This window comes from Chiloscyllium plagiosum, unplaced genomic scaffold (genome assembly GCF_037043375.1).
Source record: "Chiloscyllium plagiosum isolate Xiang-an unplaced genomic scaffold, Cpla_swu_hap1 HiC_scaffold_43, whole genome shotgun sequence".
NCBI classification, from domain to species: domain Eukaryota; kingdom Metazoa; phylum Chordata; class Chondrichthyes; order Orectolobiformes; family Hemiscylliidae; genus Chiloscyllium; species Chiloscyllium plagiosum.
This window is the reverse complement of record NW_028270181.1, coordinates 20962878-20985270: the sequence shown is the minus strand read 5'-3', so window position 1 is coordinate 20985270 and position 22393 is coordinate 20962878. Positions and strand designations below refer to the sequence as shown.

General features: G+C 43.3%; 1 protein-coding gene across 3 annotated transcripts in view; it reads left to right on the top strand.

The window, feature by feature from the left end:
• Positions 1-22123, top strand: part of wdfy4 (WDFY family member 4) — a 321548-nt gene extending 299425 nt beyond the window's left edge. For all 3 annotated transcript variants that reach the window (XM_087982407.1, XM_043678830.2, XM_087982406.1), the window contains 4 exons: positions 4927-5109; positions 7587-7656; positions 18600-18711; positions 20657-22123. In XM_087982407.1, the coding sequence (XP_087838533.1) occupies positions 4927-5109; positions 7587-7656; positions 18600-18711; positions 20657-20723 (432 nt within the window). In that variant the 3' untranslated portion in view covers positions 20724-22123. The remainder of the gene's footprint in view (positions 1-4926; positions 5110-7586; positions 7657-18599; positions 18712-20656) is intronic.
• The last annotated feature ends 270 nt before the right edge of the window (positions 22124-22393 follow it).

Sequence of the window (22393 nt, the reverse complement as noted above, 5' to 3'; positions counted from 1 at the left end):
TCAACTTTGTAAGTGGCCTGCTACTTCGCAACTCTATTCTCCTGGAAGAGTAAGAAGAAATATTCTCCTCCAGTCTCGCAAAGTGGACTCTGTGCTCTTTCTAATGTTGGTATTTCTCCTGTTTCAATATACTCATTGTTTGTGGGTCGTGAATATGCACATGGTGGTTGAAATCAACTAGGTAAAAACAATGACTGCAGATGCTGGAAACCAGATTCTGGATTAGTGGTGCTGGAACAGCACAGCAGTTCAGGCAGCATCTGAGGAGCACTAAAATCACATTCAGTGTCATTGTGAGTCTATTGCATAAAAGGAAATGCATCATCTCCAAATTTAATACACTGACTTACGGCAGCTAGCTTCTGGGTCATGAAGCAACAATTTCTGCTTTTTCTGTCAACAAATCCAGTTCATTTTCAGGATTGCCTCTCCTGATTCTATCTCCCATGTACGGCCCTTTGTAAATGGTTTTCCGACCGGAGGAGTTGCAATCAGTGAATTTACTGTTTGCCCTGAAACTGCCAGGATCAACTTTGTTGGAACAAAAGTGGAATAACTCTTTAAGAAGACTGAGGATAAGAGCTCCAATGGGTGGTATCGAGAAGAGATTCCTGAAGAAGGGCCTGTGCCCGAAACGTCGAATCTCCTGTTCCCTGGATGCTGCCTGACCTGCTGTGCTGTTCCAGCAATAAAGTTTCAACCGGTATCGAGAAGAGGCTGATTGGGAATACAGTGAGGAAGACATTGAGGTGCAGCACCCTTGGGGCTGGATCCACACTATATGAACATCCAATGAGCTGAAGCCAAAGAAGTAGCAGATCTTGCTGTTTGCATGATATATCTAATTGCATGGTATAATATTGCTGGAAGTACTATTTTTGATAACATAAAACTATTTTGCCCTCTTCCGATGTGAGAGGAGTGTGGTTGTCTAGTTCGTATATTGTTTTATTGCCACGGGTGCCATTTGTAGAGCTGGGTAATTTCCTCCACTCCAAATTATACTGTAATAAAAATGTATGATATTGCAGTGAGTATAATCTTTTGCAATTTAAAAATGTTTGGAGCTGGCTCAGGTTTATTACTGTGTTTGTAGTTTCAGAGATAGAAATGGTCTGGCTGTGTCTTTTGTTTTTTTTAAAGAATTATCGGGATGATCTTGCTTCATTTGAAACTCACCCAGGATTGACATGTTTATAAGTGACCGACAATCTATTTCTTTAACCAGTTAGATTTAATAATTGAGGAAGAAACAGGGGAACAATGGAGAAAAGGGGAGAATTCAAATACAATAAGAGAAATAAAAAAGGGCAGAAAATTGTGGATAAACACTTTATTGTATCCATCTAAATTGCAGTCTACAATAACCAATGGGAAAAAGGAATAAACTTCACAATCTATCATTGTGACTGTTCCTTATCCTGAAAGCAAATTCCATTTCTCTCTGATGGACTTTTCCTCCCTCGAGCGCATGTGCCAGAAAAATAGTAGGATCACTATCATTGCTCTAACTTGCACTGCCACAAGGGAGTATTGCAGGTGCACAATCCTTTATCCAAAATGCTCAGGACCAGCTGATTTTCGGAATTCAGAATTTTTTGAATTTCAGAATAAGTGACAGTTTGATGGATGACATTAAAAAAATTCTTACCAAATAACAGACACACCGTGAGTGAAACGGGCCCTGAAACAGAACTGAGGTTTGCCAATGCTGAGCCATGCCCCCACGCATCACATCTGAGTGACACGCATTAAGTGGGTGTGGAGTTGGGTTAACTGTTTGCACGCCAAACAACCTTGTTAATGAGAAAAAACCTTCACGATAAACCCTTCAGATTTCTGAGCTATTCGGAATATGGGATTTCGGATAAAGGGTTGTCTATCTGTACTTTGAAATCTGACAAATTTACAGCACAGGAAGTAGCTATTAGCTGATATGGGTTTACTTCCAACTGGCTGTTTTACATAATGTGGCAGCATTGACATTATCTGCTGGATTCAGTGATGATAACACCATTGAATGTGATAGAGGCACTGGTTAGATTGTCCCTTATTGATGACTGTCATTGCCTTGCATTATCTTATCTACGCTCAACCTGTCCCCACACCCTGTAAGAAGATTTTAAGTTTCAATTAGATCAACTCATTCTGCAAAATTCGAGAGAACACAGGCTCAATTTCCTCAATCTCTCCTCATAAGACAATCCCACCATCCCAAGGTGAATGTCTATTGCATTCCTTTTTATAGCAAGTACATTCTTCTTTGGAAAAAGGAGACCTAAACTGTGCATAACCACACCAAGGCTTTATGCAGTTGAAGCAAGATATCTCCGCACCTGTAACACAGGAATACAATGGATAGTGGAAATCTTGAATTATTTTTATCCCTATTCTTGTACTTCCATTCCCTTGCAGTGAAGGCCAGTGTACCATTTGCCTTCCTTACTGATTGTCACACCCACATGTGTCTCATGAACAAGGATATTTGAGTCCTTTTGAACACCAACACTTACCAACCTCTCACCATTTAAGAATTATTCTTCCTTTCTGTTTTTCTACCAAAGTGGATAACTTCATACTGATTTACATTATGTCCTATCTGCCATGTTCTTGCCCATTCACTTAGCCTGTCCAGGTTCCATGAAGCCTCACAACCCGCCTCACAACCTTCATTTTGTCACCAGAATATTTAAAATCTTACAATTGGTTTCCACATCCAAATCATTTATACAGATTGTGAACAGGTACTGTCATGATCCTGACCATTCAGTTACCTGACTGCAGCAACCTGCTATCCAGAGAAGGATCTATTTTTCTAACTCTCCGCTTTCTCTAATTTTGTTTATCAAGCTCTTGTTTGGAACCTCATCAAAAGCCCCTTAAGCATCCAAATATAACACACCTACTGGCTCTCCTTTATCCATACTAAAATTAACATCTTCAAAAAACCTCCAAGACTCTCAAACATTATTTCCTTTCTATAAATCCATATCAACTCTGCCAATTTTACCATTATTTTCTAGGTGCTAATTCCCACATCTTTTTTAATGGGTTTCAATATTTTCTATGACATCAGACTAAATAGGTCTTTAGTTCTCCACTGTCTTTCTCCTTCCCATCTTAAATAGTAGGGTTACATTTGCTACTTCCCAATCTGCAAAAACCTTTCCAGACTCTATGAAATTTTGAAGGGTAATCACCAACATTTGCAGTGTCACTATAAACACATCCTTCAATAGTCTGCACTCATAGAATCTCTACAGTGTGGAAACAGGCCGTTTGACCGATCCAATCCACTCTAACCTTCTGAAGTGCATCCCACCTAGACCCACCCGATCCCTCTAACCCTGCACTTACCATGGCTCGTTCAGCTAGCCTGCACACTATGGGCAATTTATCATAGCCAATCCACCTAACATGTATATCTTTGGACTGTGGATGGAAACCCATGCAGAAAATGTGCAAACTCCACACAGACTGTCACTCGAGACTGGAATCGAACCCGGGTGTCTGGTGCTGTGAGGCAGCAGTTCTAACCACTGAGCCATCGTACAGTAACAGTTTCTCATTATTATTGCCTCATTGTAATTTTCAGTTGCTACGGGTAGTTACTCCATCAGCAGGCGCAATTATTTTGAAATACAAATTCCAAAAATGATACTATCAAAGGGAGGTGATGGCCCAGTGGTGCTATCACTGGACTATTAATCCAGCGACCCAGATAATGTTCTGTGGACCCAGGCTTGAATCCTGCCACGGAAGATGGTGGTATTTGAATTCTGTTAAAACCTGGAATAAAGAGTCTAACAATAACCACAAATTCATTGTTGGAAAAACCCATCCGGTTCACTTTCATCCTTTTAAGGAAAGGAACTGTCCTCCTGACCTAGATATGACTCCAGACCCACAGCAATGTGATTGACTCTTAACTGGCCTCTGGGCAAATAGAGAATGGCAATAAATGCTGGGCCAGCCCTCATCCCATAAATGATTTTTTAAAAACTATTTAAAGTAAATTCTGATTTATTATTGTCACATGTACTTAAGTACGGTGAAAAGTTTTGTTTTGCGTGCAGTACAGGCAAATCATACCATACAAAGTGCATTAGGGTAATGGAACAGAGCGAGGAATACAATGTTACAGCTGAAGAGAAGGTACAAAGAGCGAGCTCAATATTAAATTTGAAATTTGAAAGGCCTATTCAGGTGTCTAATAATAGCAGGGAAGAAGCTGTTCGCCTTTCATTGTACACCTTTCATCACACAACTGCCCAATTTTAGTCTCCATTGATATCTAAATGTAATATTAGACAGGTAAAAAAAAATCAATGTTCTACCTGATCTGGTGCATTTCCCACCCACAAAGTTTATTTAACTTTGCTCCCTTAGTGTCGATCATGAGGTTTTATTTCTACTGTCTACAATATTTTGTCAATAGCCTTGTAAGTATTTCTTTTTATAGCATTTGTCCAATTTCTTCCTAAAAGCTACTGTTGGATCTGCCTCCCTCTTAGGCCGTGCATTTCAGATCACAAGAACTCACAGTGTGCAAAGTTAGCTGTTACATACACACCCAAAACCTCACATCATTTTGAAAGTCTGCACCCAAGCTCTCCTGAACTCTGTCTTTACAGGGAAGTGGGTGCACCTTGGGGATAAGATCAGGCTTTGTTCATACCTCATGGTTGGGCATTCACTGGTTAGGCTTCATCCTTAAGGTTGACTGAGGCTTTGTGGGGAACTGGGGACTGATAGTTGCTGGTTTGTAGAATCTGGTAGAGCTGCTAATTCCCATTGAGCTGGTGTGTTGTACCAAGAGTCACACATTCGGGATGAAGGAGTGGAATTTGAGAATGTTCCTGCTCCCTATGTAACCATGTATGCGGGTGTTCAGTCAGCTCAATGATTTTCATTCTGTTACTTCAGGGTGACATTGCCACTTGTGCAGGGACCTTCCTCTACCTGTGGACAATCAATGGGCAGCCGATTGTAAGTGTCAACACGGCCTCGGACCCGACAGAGGAGATTCTGTGCTGCTGCTTCACTGAGGCCCACGAATGGGACTTGCACAATGTTGTCGTGACAGGGTGTGCTAACGGCATTGTGCGGGTAAGTGTCACCAGCAGCGGGTAAAGAACAGGCGCCTTTTTGCTCCACACGACGTAGTGTCAAGGGTCAAGTGAGCCAGAGTTTTGTGCATCCAGGGTTTTCAGGTCATTTTCTCCTGGGGTTGTCCACGCTTTCCCCGCCTCTCGCTCTTCTCCCACCAGAAATACACTGCTCCATACTGGTGGTGTGCTGAGAGTAGCAGTGTGTGAGCTATGGAAAGCATCATAGATGATCCAAGGATGTAAATGCCTTGGAAACACTTCAAAGAAGGTCTACGCGACTAATATCTGGAATGGGCGAGTTGTCTTTTGAGGGAAGGTTGGACGCGCTGGGCTTGTGTCTGCTGGTGTCTGGAAGATTTGAAGAAGACACACAATAGCATGAATGATCTTGACAGGGTGGATGTGGAAGGAATCACTTGCTGTTTACAAATTAGGAAGTCCGCCATTAAGAAGTTGGGAATCTTTTTCCACAAAGGATTGTGCTTTTCGATCCCTCCTCCTGAAAAGACAGTAGAAGCAAAGTCTTTAAATATTTTTAAGGTAAAGATACTGAGATCCTTGACAAACCAGGAGCTGCAAAGTAATTCAGACGAGGGAGGAATGTGGAGTAATTAGATCAGCCATCAAATTATTGAATGGGGTAGCAGGCTTGAGGGGCTGATTGGCCTGCTCCTGTTCACATGATGCTGTCCGCATTTATGCTGTCAGAGGGAGTGCTGGGTGTCAGTTGGGAGTGAGGACTCGTGGATTTCTTCCCCCTAACCAAGCCAATGCCCCTCAAACCCACTGCCCTGTATCTGCCCTCTCCTTTGGAGTTACCAGTGCAAGTTACCATTGCTCTGTCCACAATACCAAGACCTGGGTTTGAAAACATCACGATAAATGCTCCTGAAACTAGTCAGAAATGGGGAAATGTGACATTCTAGCCTGAGGGTCAAGTATGGGCACCTCTACTGTCCAATCGCCAATCTGTGCCCATCATATAAATCTTGGCTTCATGCAGCCCTTAGAGGGACTCAGATTCGGACAGACCGTTAGTTGCTCTATTCTGTACTGGATCTGCATTGACCAGGTCTCTTGGCACTCTGCCCGGCAGACTCTCTGTGTTACCTCCCTCTAGTTTCTACCCTCATTTAGAACGCATTCTCTTTATCTGAAAAAGGATAATTTACACTGAAGAAATATTGCGTGACCCATACTTAGCCCAGAGCCATCTTCCCACATATTATTTAACTTTTACAAATGAGGAAGATAAATGCAAAGTACAATAGTTGAAACCTGTTCCATTGCTAATGTGTTGGACAAATAGATAATTGATTTTGTTTCTTATAATCCTTTAATGAACAATATATGGAATTGTTTTGCCTTACTCAGAGAACAGACCACAACCCGAAGCACATGCTTTATTAGACTTCTGTACAAATTGCCTTACTCAAATTTAAAACAAGGAAGTATTGAAGTATTAACCAATAGACTTGGACAGCTGGTGCATCTTTGTGTAAAGACTCATTTCTGAACCTTCCTCTCTCACTGTGTTCACCTCGTATTTACCCCAGTGTTGTATTCCTTACTGAACAAGATGAATTTGGCAGCAACATGCCTGCGTGTCAAAGGAGTGAAATGCAATGTATGTTTCCTTCTGTTTCCTCCATCCTCACCGTCTTCAAATGGCACTTGAGTATCTTCTCCTCGGTTTTTTTTGGAGTCTTCTCAAACCATTGGAATTCCTTGGTACATTTCTGTGTTCTCCTGCAATCCTTAGACTTCTAAGACCAAATAATATGTCAATCATAGTTTTGAGGTAGTGGAACTTTGTGATTGTTTTTAGCCTTAGTTCATTGATGGCCCTCCAATTAGTTCTTCAGTTTTGTACATTGGTCTGTTGCAGTATTGTAAATTCAATCAGCCTCACTGCTGTCTGCTGTTTGTGCACTATGAGAGTATCCATCCAACCTTCCTTCTTTCCAACTCCATCAACACATCCTTATATTCCTTTCTCTCTCATATACGAGTATACTATCTCTGTAAAGGCATCATCTGTGATTTGCCTCCATTGAGTAAGCTCTCTGGATAAAGAAATTGCTGCCGAGTTATTTATGGCAATTGCAGCAGACCCGCATGCAGGTGGTTTTGTGGTTAGCTCGTGGAATCCCTGCAGGACATTCAGCCCATCGGGTCTGCACCGACCCATTCCCTACCCAATCCCAATAACCTTGCATTTCCCATGGCCAATCCAACCAACCCCCATGTCTTTGGACTGTGGGAGGAAATCAGAGCACCTTGAGGAAACCCATGAAGAAACTGGAGAAAATGCAAACTGCACTCAGACAGTGGCCCGTAGGTGGAATGGACCCTGGTCCCTGGCGCTGAGAGGCAGCAGTGCTAACTATTGACCCGCTCAGGCAATTTGGTTTGTTTTTGCTGCAAATTTTAAGGAGCAAGTTTATAACATTCTGGATTATTTCCAATTTACAGCTGTGGAAGACAGAATTTCAAAGACTGCAAGTCACCAAGAATGATGGAGGGAGAGCGGCGGAAAAGAACGGTAATGTTTGTGTATCATGTGTCTGACTCACCGGGCAGAATAACCACAGCATACCTGGGAGCTTACCCTCCACAGAGTGTCACTCTGGTTTGACACAGCAGTGGACAGTTTGCAGATGAGTTGATGGTTTGCATGGCAACTTGTCCAGGCGCCTGATGACTTCTGTCTTTGAAGTACTGAGCAAAGATGTTAAATATTTGCTGTATTGACTTTTTGTTGCGTGAAATGTTGCCCTGGTATCATTGAACCTAAAAGCTGGGAACAAACAAGAGCTAGCTACAAGCCAAAAAAAAAGGAATCATTTACTTATGATAATATTGCTAGTGTACTTGACAGTCCCTATGGGGCCCACTGGGCATGGTTGATTGCTAACAAAATGCCACACAGCACACATTACATCTCCAGTACTTTCAGGAATTAGAGTCATAGCATCATAGTGATGTACAGCATGGAAACAGACCCTTCAATCTAACTTGTCCGTGCCAACCAGATATCCCAACCTAATCTAGTCCCACTTGCCAGCATCTGGCCCATATCCCTCTAAACCCTTCCTATTCATTTACCCATCCAGATGCCTTTTAAATGTTGCAATTGTATTAGCCTCCACCACTTCCTCTGACAGCTCATTCCACACACGTACCACCCTATGCATGAAAATGTTGCTCCTTAGGTCTCTTTTATATCTTTCCCCTCTCACCCTAAACCTATGCCCTCTAGTTCTGGACTCCCCCACCCCAGGGAAAAGACTTTGTCCATGCCCCTCATGACTTTATAAACCTCTATTCGGTCACCCCTCAGCCTCCGACGCTCCAGGAAAATAGTCCCACCCTATTCAGCCTCTCCCAATAGCGCAATTCTTCCAATCCTGGCAACATCCTTGTAAATCTTTTCTGAACCCTTTCAAGTTTCACAACATCCTTCCGATAGGAAGGAGACCAGAAAAGCACGCAATATTCCAAAAGTGGCATAACCAATGTCCTGTACAGCTACAACATGACCTCCCAACTCCTGTACTCAATACTCTGACCAATGAAGGAAAGTATACCAAACGCCTTCTTCACTATCCTATCTACCTGTGACCTTACTTTCAAGGAGCTATGAGCCTGCACTCCAAGGACTCTTTATTCAGCAACACTCCCTAGGATCTTACCATTAAGTGTGTAAGTCCTGCTAAGATTTGCTTTCCCAAAATGCAGCACCTCACATTTATCTGAATTAAACTCCATCTGCCACTTCTCAGCCCATTGGCCCATCTGATCAAAATCCCGTTATAATCTATGGTAACCTTCGCTGTCAACTACACCTCTAATTTTGATGTCATCTGCAAACTTACTAACTATGCGTGTTATGCTCACATCCAAATCATTTATATAAATGACAAAAAGTAGAGGACCCAGCAGCGATCCTTGTGGCACTCCACTGGTCACAGGCCTCCAGTCTGAAAAGCAACCCTCCACCACCACCCTCTGTCTTCTACATTTGATCCAGTTCAGTATTGAAATGGCTAGTTCTCCCTGTATTCATTGAGATCTAACCTTGCTCACCAGTCTCCCATGGGGAACCTTGTCGAACGCCTTGCTGAGGTCCATATAGATCACATCTATCGCTCTGCCTTCATCAATGAGCTTTGTTACTTCTTAAAAAACTCAGTCATTTTTGTGGGACATGATTTCCCATGCAAAAAGCCATGTTGACTATCCCTAATTAGTCCTTGCCTTTCCAAATACATGTACATTCTGTCCCTCAGGACTCCCTCCAACAACTTGCCCATCACAGACATCAGGCTCTATTGTTCTCTGGCTTTTCCTTACCACATTTCTTAAATAGTGGCACCACGTTAACCAACCTCCAGTTTTTCAGCACCTAACCTGTGACTATCGATGATACAAATATCTCAGCAAGAGGCCCAGCAATCACTTCTGTAGCTTCCCACAGAGTTCTAGGGTACGCCTGATCAGGTCCTGGGGATTTATCGACTTTTATGCATTTCAAGACATCCAGCACTTCCTCCTCTGTAATCTAGACATTTTTCAAGATGTCACCATCTATTTCCCCACATTCTATATCTTCCATGCCTATCTCCACAGTAAACACAGATGCAAAATACTCGTTTGGTATCTCCCTCATCTCCTGCGTCTCCACACAAAGGCCGCCTTGCTGATCTTTGAGGGGCACTATTGTCTTCCTAGTTACCCTTTTTGTCCTTAGTATAATTTGTAAAAACACTTTGGATGGTCCTTAACCCTATTTGCCAAAGCTATCTCATGTTCCGTTTTTGCCCTCCTGATTTTTCTCTCTCACGTATACTCCTACTGCCTTTATACTCTTCTAATGATTCACTTGATCTATCCAATCTATATCTGACATATGCTTCCTTCTTTTTCTTAACCAAACCCTCAATTTCTCTAGTCATTCAGCATTCCCTACACCTACCAGCCCTTTCTTTCACCCTAACAGGAATATACTGTCTCTAGGCTCTTGTTATCTCATTTCTGAAGGCTTCCTATTTTCCAGCCATCCCTTTACCTTGTTCGTTTCTTTTGAATTTTTTGAGTAGCATTTAATTCAGGAATATCTTGCTGTATTATTGCTCTTCTTCCTTTCCCTGAAGGCTGGGGTGGTGGTAGTCAAGTGGTAATGACACTGGACTGGTAATCAATACAGAGAGCCCCTTCTGATCAGGGGTTCAGTTTCCACCATGGCCTGTGGTGAAACCTGAATTCATTAAAAACCATGAATGAATGGTTCCCGTAATGGCTACATAACCATTATTGATCTTCATAAATACCTATCTGATTCACTAATGTCCTTTTAAGGAAGGATATTGCCATCCTCACCTGGTCTCAGTCTACAAGTGACTTCAAACCCACGGCAATGACTCTCATCTCTCCTTTGAAATGACCGAGAGAGCCAACCAGTTCAAGGTTAGCCAGGAATAAGCAGGAGACAATGGGGTAACATTTGCTGTCATCTGCAGCAACCTAAGTCACCTCCATCTTCCCATGTTGTAGTCGGAAATAAAGAATCTAAATGTTAGGCTGTACTCTCTCAGTCAGAGGGATGTGGCTAATTCAGACCAAAGTTACCAGGTTCAATCTCTGACCTCTGTTGATCTCCAGATCTCCAGGGCGGCACGGTGGCACAGTGGTTAGCACTGCTGCCTCACAGTGCCAGAGACCCGGGTTCAATTCCCGCCTCAGGCGACTGACTGTGTGGAAGTTTGTACGTTCTCCTCGTGTCTGTGTGGGTTTCCTCTAGGTGCTCCGGTTTCCTCCCACAGTCACAAAGATGTGCAGGTCAGGTGAATTGGCCATGCTGAATTGCCCGTAGTGTTAGGTAAGGGGTAAATGTAGGGGAATGGGTGGGTTGCGCTTCGGCGGGTCGGTGTGGACTTGTTGGGCCGAAGGGCCTGTTTCCACACTGTAAGTAATCTAATCTAATCTAATCTAATCTAAAATATCTCTAGGTTAAGGTCAGTATCAGTTTGTTCCATGTCTGAGCACCATCCTCCCTGTTCCATCACACACACACACTCCCCCACATTCCCGCATCAGGCTGTAAATGTTGGATGAAGATGTGATCAGCTTCAGCTGTGATGCCTTCCACAGTTGAGAGACTGCTGCCCACTCTGAATGTAGGCTCTTGCTCCAACACACAACCATGCAAGCACAATGCAATAGGCATGTGGACGTTTAAACACTTCAAACACACCAAAGATTCCTGACTCCAAATTGCAACCCCAGCTAAACTTGAACCTGGAGTTCAAGGTACCTTTGGAAAGAAATTCCCGTAAACCAGCCCAGAGGAAGTGAATTGTGTTACAAGAACATGCAACAAATCACAGTATGAAAATCTATACGTTCATTTCAAGTTACAACATTAGTCGATCTGTTAAAAGTGCACAGTAAGAAAGTTCATTAATTATAAATAAGTAACTGAACAGTAGTGTGCGATGGCGAATTGTGCAAACAGCACAGAACGTGGCTGGAAAATGGCTAAATATATATTGTGGAGAAAGTGAGGTCTGCAGATGCTGGAGATCAGAGCTGGAAATGTGTTGCTGGAAAAGCGCAGCAGGTCAGGCAGCAAAGACCTGGATGCTGCCTGACCTGCTGCGCTTTTCCAGCAACACATTTCCAGCTCTAAATATATATTGTCTTTGGTCAGCTTATTGGGAGCAGTGTCTCGAAATGGAATGATTCTAAAATCAACCTCTGATGGTGACACAGTTAGCAACAATCATAAGGGTATGTTATTGCTGTAGGTACGAGTGCGTTCAGCGGTTAATGTCGGACAAAATAAGCTGTTTCAGCCTGACCAGAAAATTAGAAGTGGAGGATACAGCCTGAATCTGAAGAGGGTTAAAATCAAAACTAATGTATGGAAACATTTTCTTCAGTGAGTGAGTGGTCAGTCTATGGAACCACTCCCGTAGGAGACGGTGAAAGCTGATATATCGATTCATTCAAAAACAAATTAGCTTTACTACTTTCTGTAAGTAACATTTTGGCTTTCAGTTGAGGAGTAATTTGAGACATGACGTGCTGAGTGGAACATTGGGAGGAAAAGGTAACTTTGGATCTTCTCAGAGCTCCTCCAACACAGGAGTTTCCTCCTGTCAAATCTGGGTCAGACTAAATCAGAGTAACATTCGCACCATACAAATGGTTTGTAATGACCATCTCCCATAAGAGACCATCCCTTGACATTCAATAGTGTTACCATCATTGAATCTCCCACTATCAACATCCTGGAGGGTTACTGAAGCTTAACTGGACTTCTAGTGAAAAAATAGTGACTATAAGAACACGTCAGAGGCTAGGAACTCACTTCCTGAATCACCATCAACAAGGCACAAGTCAGGAGTGTGAGGGAAAACTCCCCATTTGCCTGGATGGGTGCAGCTTCAACATCACCAAAGAAACTTGACATTATCCAGGACAGCGACCATAATTCTATTAGTTTTTAAATAGTGAGGGAAAAGGATAGACCAGATCTAAAAGTTAAAGTTCTAAATTGGAACACGGCCAATTTTGAAGGGAAGAACTTTCAAAAATTGTTATGGGGGCGCTGGTGGGGTGGATGTTTGCAGGTAAAGGGACGGCTGGAAAAGAGGAAGTCTTCAAAATGAGATAGCGCGAGTCCAGAGACAGTGTGTTCCGGTTAGAGTGAAAGGCAAGACTGGTAGGTACAGGGAATGCTGGATGACTAGAGAAATTGAGGTTTTAGTCAAGAAACAACAAGGAAGCATATATCAGGTACAGATAGCAGAGATTGAGTGAACCATTGCAAGAGTATAAAGGCAGTAGGAGTATAATCCGAGTCATGGCATTGCGGGTTGGCAATGACACGGCATTGGAAGCATTGTTTTTTGGGGCAGTACGGTGGCTCAGTGGTTAGCACTGCTGCCTCACAGTGCCAGGGGCCCGGGTTCAATTCCCGCCTTGGGAATGTTTGCACATTCTCCCCGTGTCTGCGAGGGTCTCCTCCCACAGTCCAAAGATGTGCAGGTTGGGTGAATTGGCCATGCTAAATTGCCCGTAGCATTAGTCAGGGGTGAATGTAGCAGAATGGGTCTGGGTGGGTTGCTCTTCAGAGGGTCGGTGTGGACTTGATGGGCCGAAGGGCCTGTTTCCACACTGTAGGGAATCTAATCTAATCTAATCTTAATGAAGTGGGAAATCAGGAGGGCAAAAAGGGGACATGAGATAGCTTTGGCAAATAGGGTTAAACAGAATCCAAAAGGATTCTACAATTACATTAAGGACAAAAGGGTAACTAGGGAGAGAATAGGGCTCCTTAAAGATCAGCAAGGCCACCTATGTGAGGAACTGCAGGAGATGGGGAAGATATTAAATGGGTATTTTGCATCCGTGTTTACTGTGGAGAAGGACATGGAAGATATAGAATGTGGGGAAACAAATAACCGACATCTTGAAAAATGTCCATGTTACAGAGGAGGTGGTATTTGATGTCTTAAAATGAATAAAAGTGGATAATTCCCCAGAACATTATCAGGTGTACCCTAGAACATTGTGGGAAGCTAGGGAAGTGATTGCTGGGCCCCTTTATCATTGATAGCCATAGGTGACCTGCCGGAAAACTGGATGTTGGCTAACATGGTGCCACTATTTAAGAAAGGTGGTAAGGAAAAGCCAGGGAATTATAGACTGGTGAGCCTGACCTCAGTGATGGGCAGGTTGTTGGAGGGAATCCTGAGGGACAGGACTTACATATATTTGGAAAAGCAAGGACTGATTAGAGATAGTCAACATGGCTTTGTGCATGGGAAACCATGTCTCACAAACTTAATTGAGTTTTTTGAACAAGCAACAAAGTGGATTAATTAAGTCAGAGTGGTGGATGTGATCTATATGGACTTCAGTAAGGCGTTCAGCAAGATTCCTCATGGTAGACTGGTTATCACATGGAATAGAGGGAGAACTAGCCATTTGGATACAGAACTAGCTCGAAGGTAGAAGAATGAGGGTGGTGGTGGAAGGTTGCTTTTTGGACTGGAGGCCTGTGACCAGTGGTGTGCCACAAGGATCGGTACTGGGTCCACTACTTTTCATCATTTATAGAAATGATTTGGATTGAACATAGGAGGTATAGTTAGTAATTTTGCTGATGACACCAAAATTGGTGATGTAGTGGACAGAAAAGAAGGTTATCTCTGATTACAATGGGATCTTGATCAGATGGGCCAATGGAGTTGAATTGAAAAGCCAAAAGTAGGGCAGGATGTATACACTTAATGGTAAGGTCGTGTGGAACATTGTTGAACAAAGAGACCTTGGATTGCAGGTTCATAATTCTTTAAAAGTGGATTAGCAGGTCGACAGGATAGTTTGGTATGCTTGCCTTTATTGGTCCATACAATGAATATAGGAGTTGGGAGGCCATGTTTTGGCTGTACAAGCCATCGGTTTGTCTACTTTTGGAATATTGCATGCAGTTCTGGGCTTCCTGCTATAGGAGGGATGTTGTGAAATTTAGAAGGGTTCAGAAAAGATTTACAAGGATGTTGTCAGGGTTCGAGGATTTGAGTTATAGTGAGAGACTGAACAGACTGGGGCTATTTTCCTTGGAGTATCAGAGGCTGAGGGATGACCTTATACAGGTTTATAAAATCATTAGAGGCATGGATAGGATAAATAGACAAGGTATTTTCCTTGGGATGGGGAAATCCAGAACTAGTGGACATAGGCTTAGGGTGAGAGGGGAAGATTTAAAAGGTATCGAAGGGGCACTTATGGAATGAGCTGCCAGAGAAGTTGATGGCAACTGGTACAATTACAACATTTAAAATGCATCCGGATGGCTATATGAATAGGGAAGGTTTGGAGGGATATGGGCCAAATTCTGGCAAATGGGACTAGATTAATTTACAATATCTAGTCAGCATGGACGAGTTGGACCGAAGGGTCTGTTTCCGTGCTGTATATCTCTGTGACTCTATGACTCAATGATGAAGCAACCCACTTGATTGGCACTACATCCTGAAACATTCAATCCCTCCACCACCGCTGCTCAGTAGCAGCAGTGTGTACTATCTACAAAATGAACTGCAGAAATTCACCAAAAATCCTCAGACAGCACCTTCCAAACCCACGATCACTTACATCTAGAAGGACAAGGGCAGTAGATATATAAGAACACCACCACCTTCACCTTCCCCTCCAAGACACTCACCATCCTGACTTGGAGAAAGTAAGGACTGCAGATGCTGGAAATCAGATTCAAGAGTGTAGTGCTGGAAAAGCACAGCAGGTCATAGAACATCTGAGGAGCAGGAGAATCGATGTTTTGGGCAAAAGCCCTTCACCAGGAAGCTCATCATATGCCCTTCCTGATGAAGGACTTGTGCCCGAAACATTGATTCTCCTGCTCCTCAGATGCTGCATTACCTGCTGTGCACTTCCAGCACTACACTCTTGCCACCTACAAGTGAGTAAACAAATGTTGATAAAGAACAATTCCTATAATTACTGATGCAATTGTTTTTGGTTTAATCAAGTATGAGAATGATTGAATACAAACTGGATGCATCTTGGTCTTTAATCTGTTAAAGTTCACAAGCTACTATTTCTCTGGTTGTTTTTAATTGAGCTATTAATCCCTTTTATTTACTGCGTGTAAGATCTCTCATTCGAATAACTTATGGTGAGTGTGAGCTGAATTAATTCCACTCGATAACCAATATTTGCAACAATAATTTCCACCTTTGACTTTCTTTTCTTACATGGGAACCTTGAACACTTGGTGTAGCTGGTCACATTTCACACCCAGACTGCTCTGCATTCAACCTGGAGGAACTGCACGATGTGCCTTTTTCTTCTTGAATCAAAAGACATCCATTGTGGAAGTTGGCAGACGGATTAGAAAGGTTTAGAATTGCCCTGACCATTGCATGATGCTCATCACCTTCCCCATATTCTGGTACCAGGTCCAAAGTCAAATGACACCAGGTTATAGTCCAACAGATGTATTTGAAATCACAAGCTTTCAGATCGGTGCTCCTTCGTCACGTGAAGTCACTCGCGTGATGAAAGGGCAGTGCTCTGAAAGCTTGTGATTTCAAATAAACCCATTGGACCATAACCGGGTGTCATGTGATTTCTGCCTTTACCCAGCCCAGTCTCTACATCATATTCTGGTGTCAACAGCAGATGCCACTTACAAAGCACTGCATGCAGAAATATTTGTCATACTTCCTTCAAAATGTGACCCCGCCCCTCCGACACCATCTGCCCCATCCTGCCATATTTCCTCTCCCTGTCCCACTGTTTTGGCAGGTGGCAATATATTTGGACACCTTTCCAGATTTTACCACAGTTTCCCAGGACTATTTTCTGACTCTGTTCCAAGGGTGAGATGAGAGTATCAGCAAAATGTTCAACTCAAACCTCAGAGGTTAGTTGTGACCTTACAGAAGTTTATAAAATTATGCGGGGCATGAATAGGGTGAACAGCCGAGGTAGGGGAGTCCAAAACTAGAGGGCATAGGTTTAAGGTGAGAGGGGAAAGGTTTAAAAAGGAACCTAAGGGGCAACTTTTTCACACAGAGGGTGGTGCATGTATGGAATGAGCTGCCAGAGGAAGTGGTGGAGGCTGGTACAATTACAACATTTAATAGGCATCTTGATGGGTAGATGAATAGGAAGGGTTTCGAGGGATATGGGCCAAATGCTTGCAAATGGGACTAGATTAATTTACGACGTCTGGTCAGCATGGCCGAGTTGGATCAAAGGGTCTGTTTCCATGCTGTACAGCTCTATGATTCTACAAAGGACATTCACGGGATAAGGTCATCACTGCTGAAAATATGTTGCTGGAACAGCGCAGCAGATCAGGCAGCATCCAGGGAACAGGAGAATCGATGTTTCGTTCCTGAAGAAACGTCGATTCTCCTGTTCCCTGGATGCTGCCTGACCTGCTGCGCTGTTCCAGCAACACATTTTCAGCTCTGATCTCCAGCATCTGCAGACCTCACTTTCTCCTCTAAGGTCATCACTGAGCAGGCAGCATTTGTTGCCTATCATTGACTGCCCAGAAGGCAGTTCAGAGTTCATCACGTTGCTGTGGGTCTGGAGTCACATATAGGCCAGACCAGATAAGGATAGCCGTTTCCTTCCCTAAAGGGCATTAGTAAACCAGATGTTTTTTTTCCCCAACAATCGATTCATGATCATCATTAGAATCTTAATTCCATGTTTATCCCACATCTGCCGTGGGTCAGATTACCTGGATCTCTGAATTAACAAACCAGTGGTAATACCACGAGACCATTGCCACCTCCTGTTAAAATGTAAACATCAAAATGTAAGGAACATAAGACTATTTCTTATGGCACTTCCATGAAATGAGATCATTAATCCATCACAATTCCACCTTCCTACCCCAATCCCAAGTTCAGTACCGCAGTCAACACTGGGATAGCGAGCAGGAGCAGAAACCCCCCCAGCTGATTTATTTTCCCTTTTTCTGTCAAGTAAGGCCAGCCATCCATCGCCGCTCGGCATCAGTCTGGGCTCAAACTGTGCCCACCCACCCTCCCCCCCATATGCCCATCAAACAAACCTGTCACAAATGATACTGTTTCCCTTCTAATCTGTTATCAAGAGACCAGACCATAGAACTGCGGATCTCCCAGAAAGCGCATACTCTTGGATAATTTACCCCACCTGAGGGCAGACAGTGAGGATGGGTTGCTCCTCTGTCAGCGAAGTTGCTCAGGGGAGCAGCATGGACAGGGCCCCGTGATATCCTACTGCCTTCTCAGTCGAGTAATAGCTCACTTTGGAAGATTATAACATTCAAAATAACAATCCAGGCCTGTTGGTTAAGATTGAATGCCACAAACAAAAAGACTTTGTGTGGGTTGCCAATCACATTGCATCTCCATGTCTTGTTTTTCCTTTTACAAAACAGAAAATAAGTGGTAATTATAGGCTTCAAGTACCTTGCACGATGGTTTGTGTCTGGGAATTAAATAGTAATTTCCCCCATTGTTGTAGGTAATTATGGCCTCAATTACCATTGCATACTTTCGAATCGAGTTGGAGCTCAGAACAGGAAAATAGCTACTCTAGCTGTTATTATTTAACTGCATGCAATTGTTTGTTTAGCCATGGAGATCAATAGCAAAGAGAGATGTCAGACACATTCAACCAAGGATGAGTCACTGCTGACCTAACCGTGCAAGTTAGAAGGCATTTAATAATGCACAAATCTGAATTCCTGATTAGAGCTCAGCATCGCTGAACAGCATGATTAAAATTTAATTAAATTGGGACATCCCCTCACATTACCGGACAGGCAGAGATTAACCCTGGATGTTTACTGCGAGTGCTACCTGTTTGCCATTAAAGAGACATCTACTTGACTGGCATATTTCCCCGAAGCAATGACCGTGGCTTTTAATATTCCCTCCACCACAGGTTACAAATGGGAACGGCACCTTGTCCTTTGTCAAGAGCTGAGCAGAAGCAGCACATCCGCAGGGAAACAGAACAAGAGGAGTCCTGCAGTCACAGCACTGGGCATCTCCAGGTAGCATGTTGGTTCTTCTAGTATTTGGAGCGAGTTCACAGGGAAGGTGGATTTCTGAGCCAGTGATCACAATTACAGCCTCGGGAACTGAATGTCATTTCAATTAGTGTTGTAACCTATATCCTGCATAAAATCCAAGTTCATCCCCAGTTCAAAAGCTGCTGGGTGAGGAATTCCACACACCCTTTTAACCCCAGAGTGGAACTTAACTTTATAAAAACTGAAAGGACTGCTGGAAATCAGAAACAAAAACAGAGATTCTGTTTTTGAGGTTTAAATTTGTTTGGAACATTCTAGGGCGGCACGGTGGCACAGTGGTTAGCACTGCTGCCTCACAGCGCCAGAGACCCGGGTTCAATTCCCGCCTCGGGTGACTGTCTGTGTGGAGTTTGCACATTCTCCCCGTGTCTCTGTGGGTTTCCTCCGGGTGCTCCGGTTTCCTCCTACAATCCAAAGATGTGCAGGTCAGGTGGATTGGCCATGCTAAATTGTCTGTAGTGTTATGTGTAGGGGAATGGGTTTGGGTGGGTTGCTCTTCGGAGGGTCGGTGTGGACTTGTTGGGCCGAAGGGCACCAACAGAAATTGCTGGAAAAGCTCAGCCGGTCAGGCCGCACCTGCGGAGAGAAAGCAGAATTTATGTTTCGAGTCGAGTGATCCTAACTCAGTTCTGAGGGAGGGTCACTCGACCTGAAAGGTTAACTCTGATTTCTCTCCACAGATGCTGCCTGACCTGCTGAGCTTTTCCAGCAATTTTTTGTTTCTGATTTCCAGCATCCGCAGGTCTTTTGATCTTTACACTGTAATTGGCATTTCTTTAATTCTTTCAATTATTTGAGGTCAAAACTGGAATGCACAGCCAGTCATTTAGGGCAATTCCACACGCAGTATTTTCTGCAGGGTGTAGCCAGCTTTTTGTTTGAAATGTTGTCCAATTTCTTTCGTTCTTTTCGGAGCCTGGTGCAAGGAGAGAGGAATTGGTAATGTCCTGACTGATTAAAACTAACTGCTGAATAAAGACGGGGGGGGGGGGAGGGGTTGGGAGCACAGAGGCAGGTGGAGAGATTAAAACAAAAGCAGCAGACACTTTTGAAGGAGTGTGGGATTCTTGCTTTTGCAATGATTCCCACGCACTCCCCACCCCCATCACAGTATTTGTCAGTCCAGCAGGTTTCCTCGGAGTGATGGGAAAGGCCAATGCTTTCCCCATGCCCTGGCCTGTCTCTGATACCACACGCAAAGGAACTTCTTCACCTGGAACGTGAGGGGCTGTATCGCTACTAACTGATGCCACCCACATCCTGCACTCCCAGAGTCATCCGGGGCCAGTACACCTCACTCAACTGACTGCCTCTGTCCTCCCTCCAGGGTGTTGAGGTCAATGTTAGCATCCCTTCAGCTGACCCAGCTTAGACCAACAAATGCAGCACATTGTGGGATCTTTCTGGGGGCTGTGGTTCAGCACCCATCAAATAGCCACAGGGTGGGATGGACAGGGGTGTTCAAAAGCTCAATGGTCAGGCGACTAAGATGCGTACTTGGCTTAGATTGGCCCTTTTCCTTTATATAGTGGTGCTTGAATGAAGACGCAGTCTGGCCTTTTCTTTGTGCTGTGCCTGTTTAAGTGTAAGTGATGGATGAGTTCTTCACACCACATTATGGTTTCTCAGTGCTGGGTTCCCCCCTGACTTAGTTCATTATTTTTAATGTTACTGTTGAGATGATATAAAATGGAAAGTCTAACTGGAAAAACAGCTGAGATTTACATAAACCAGCCGAATAACGGATGCTTCCACGGGGTTAGTGTTGAGCTGATTTGTTGGATTATAAAGTGAAAATCTTAGCAATACTAGCCTACTTATTGGCGCTTCAAGTGTCAATTAAACGAATCCTTTTTGCCACACTGCGAGTTCAGAAATTGTTAAGAGTCTTCTTGCTTCCTTACAGGAATCAGGCTAAACTATTTGTGGGTGATGCATGGGGCAGAGTCTACAGTTGGTCGGTTGAAGGCTGAAATAATAACTGCAAGTGGGAGATCGATGATGATGGGTTCCATAAAGATAAAACGGCCTCCAGTGAAGAATTTATTGGCTTAAGCAGCACTGGCTAGGAGACTTTGCTGCTGCACGATTGCATTTGCATACATTTGGAGCAGCACGTGCTGATTTGAACTGGTCCAGATGCAAAGTTTGGGCAATTGTACAAGGGAAAATTTGATTGAAATTATAATTTTTAAGCGCTAGAAATTCATTGGAATTTTATTGCAAACGATGACTTTATGCCATTGGAACACTGTACATGAGTGCGCGGAGTTTTGCAGCTGGCTGCTGCGTGAAATCCACTTTCTCGGGCTGTGAAGCGGAGAATGGATTTTGAAAATTTCCGACTTGACTGTGAGTTACGTGGCTTCCAGTTGCTGCCAATCTGAACGCGTCATGGACCGCACTCACCAGAAGTGATCCTGGTCACTGAAGCATTCGGTGGAACCTGTTCTCAACGACATGACGCATGTCAGTGGAGTGCCTTCTAAATGGAGGGACATGCACAACAAATTGGATCTTGAAGTGCAGCAGGAACCAACTCCATTTGAGACCGACATTGCCAAGACAAGAAGTTGATACTTCAATGTTTAGAGTCAAGCACGAGTGTTCAAAAAAAAACAACGCCTAAAAGCAAGCATTTGATTACATTATACACTGGGAGAACATGTTCGTTCTGATGTAAACCTCTCACTTGCTGGTGTTTTCGAATCGATGCATTTGTAGGGGAGGGCTGCTAGTCTAAATAATTTTGGAGAGGGAGAAAATGCTTTTCGGTTTTTAAGAATGAGGTTGGCCATTCCACATGGTGTCAGAAGTAATTTCCCCATTTCTCTTTAAGCTGTTTTGCAGTATGTCCTGCAACAACTTTTAAGTTCATGCCTACAGCCTATTGGGATCTGAAAGTCAGCAGGGTTGGATGTGTCCTTTTAGACGTTCATTCCTGAAGGCACTTAGGGCAAGGTTGTGGCCGTAAATTATATAATGAAGATCCAGAACCACAACAGCAACATATATTCAGTTGGTAGTATTGGGTGTGGGGTATGAAGGGCAATTGTTTTGAGGACAGCTATTTTCTCACTATTAGGAAATGGCAGCGTATTTGAAATTATGGTTATGATTATTATTATTAAAAAAGCTTCATTGTTGCATTCTGCAAATTTACCCAATGCGAATTTGTGACCATTAAGTGTCATCATGGGTTTAACCTATCCTTCTCACACAGTGTAAATTGATAAAAAACAGAATGAGATATGGGGTGGCTTTAATCTTCACATGATGATCACATCCAGCGTTTGTACCTCAATAGAATGCTGTTTTCTGTAATCATGTAAATACAGATGATCAAATAAAGTTTGGATAAACAGGAAGAGAATGTGGACACAAATTAGCTTTGTTCTTTTTCGCAGCTGCTGGGGTTTTGTGGTCTCAGCGCGCATAACATTTCTCTGATGTGTTTTCAATTAAGGTTGTACATTAACCCACAGCAGTTTCATGTTACAAAACATTGCCAAATATATAATTCCTAATCGTTTTAAGAATAGAATGAAAATTGTTAGCGCATGTTTTCAGTGGAAAGGCCTGCTCCAGTCACTTTTTCTTTAATGATCCATCTGATTCTCTGTATTTAATAAGGGCCTGCCCA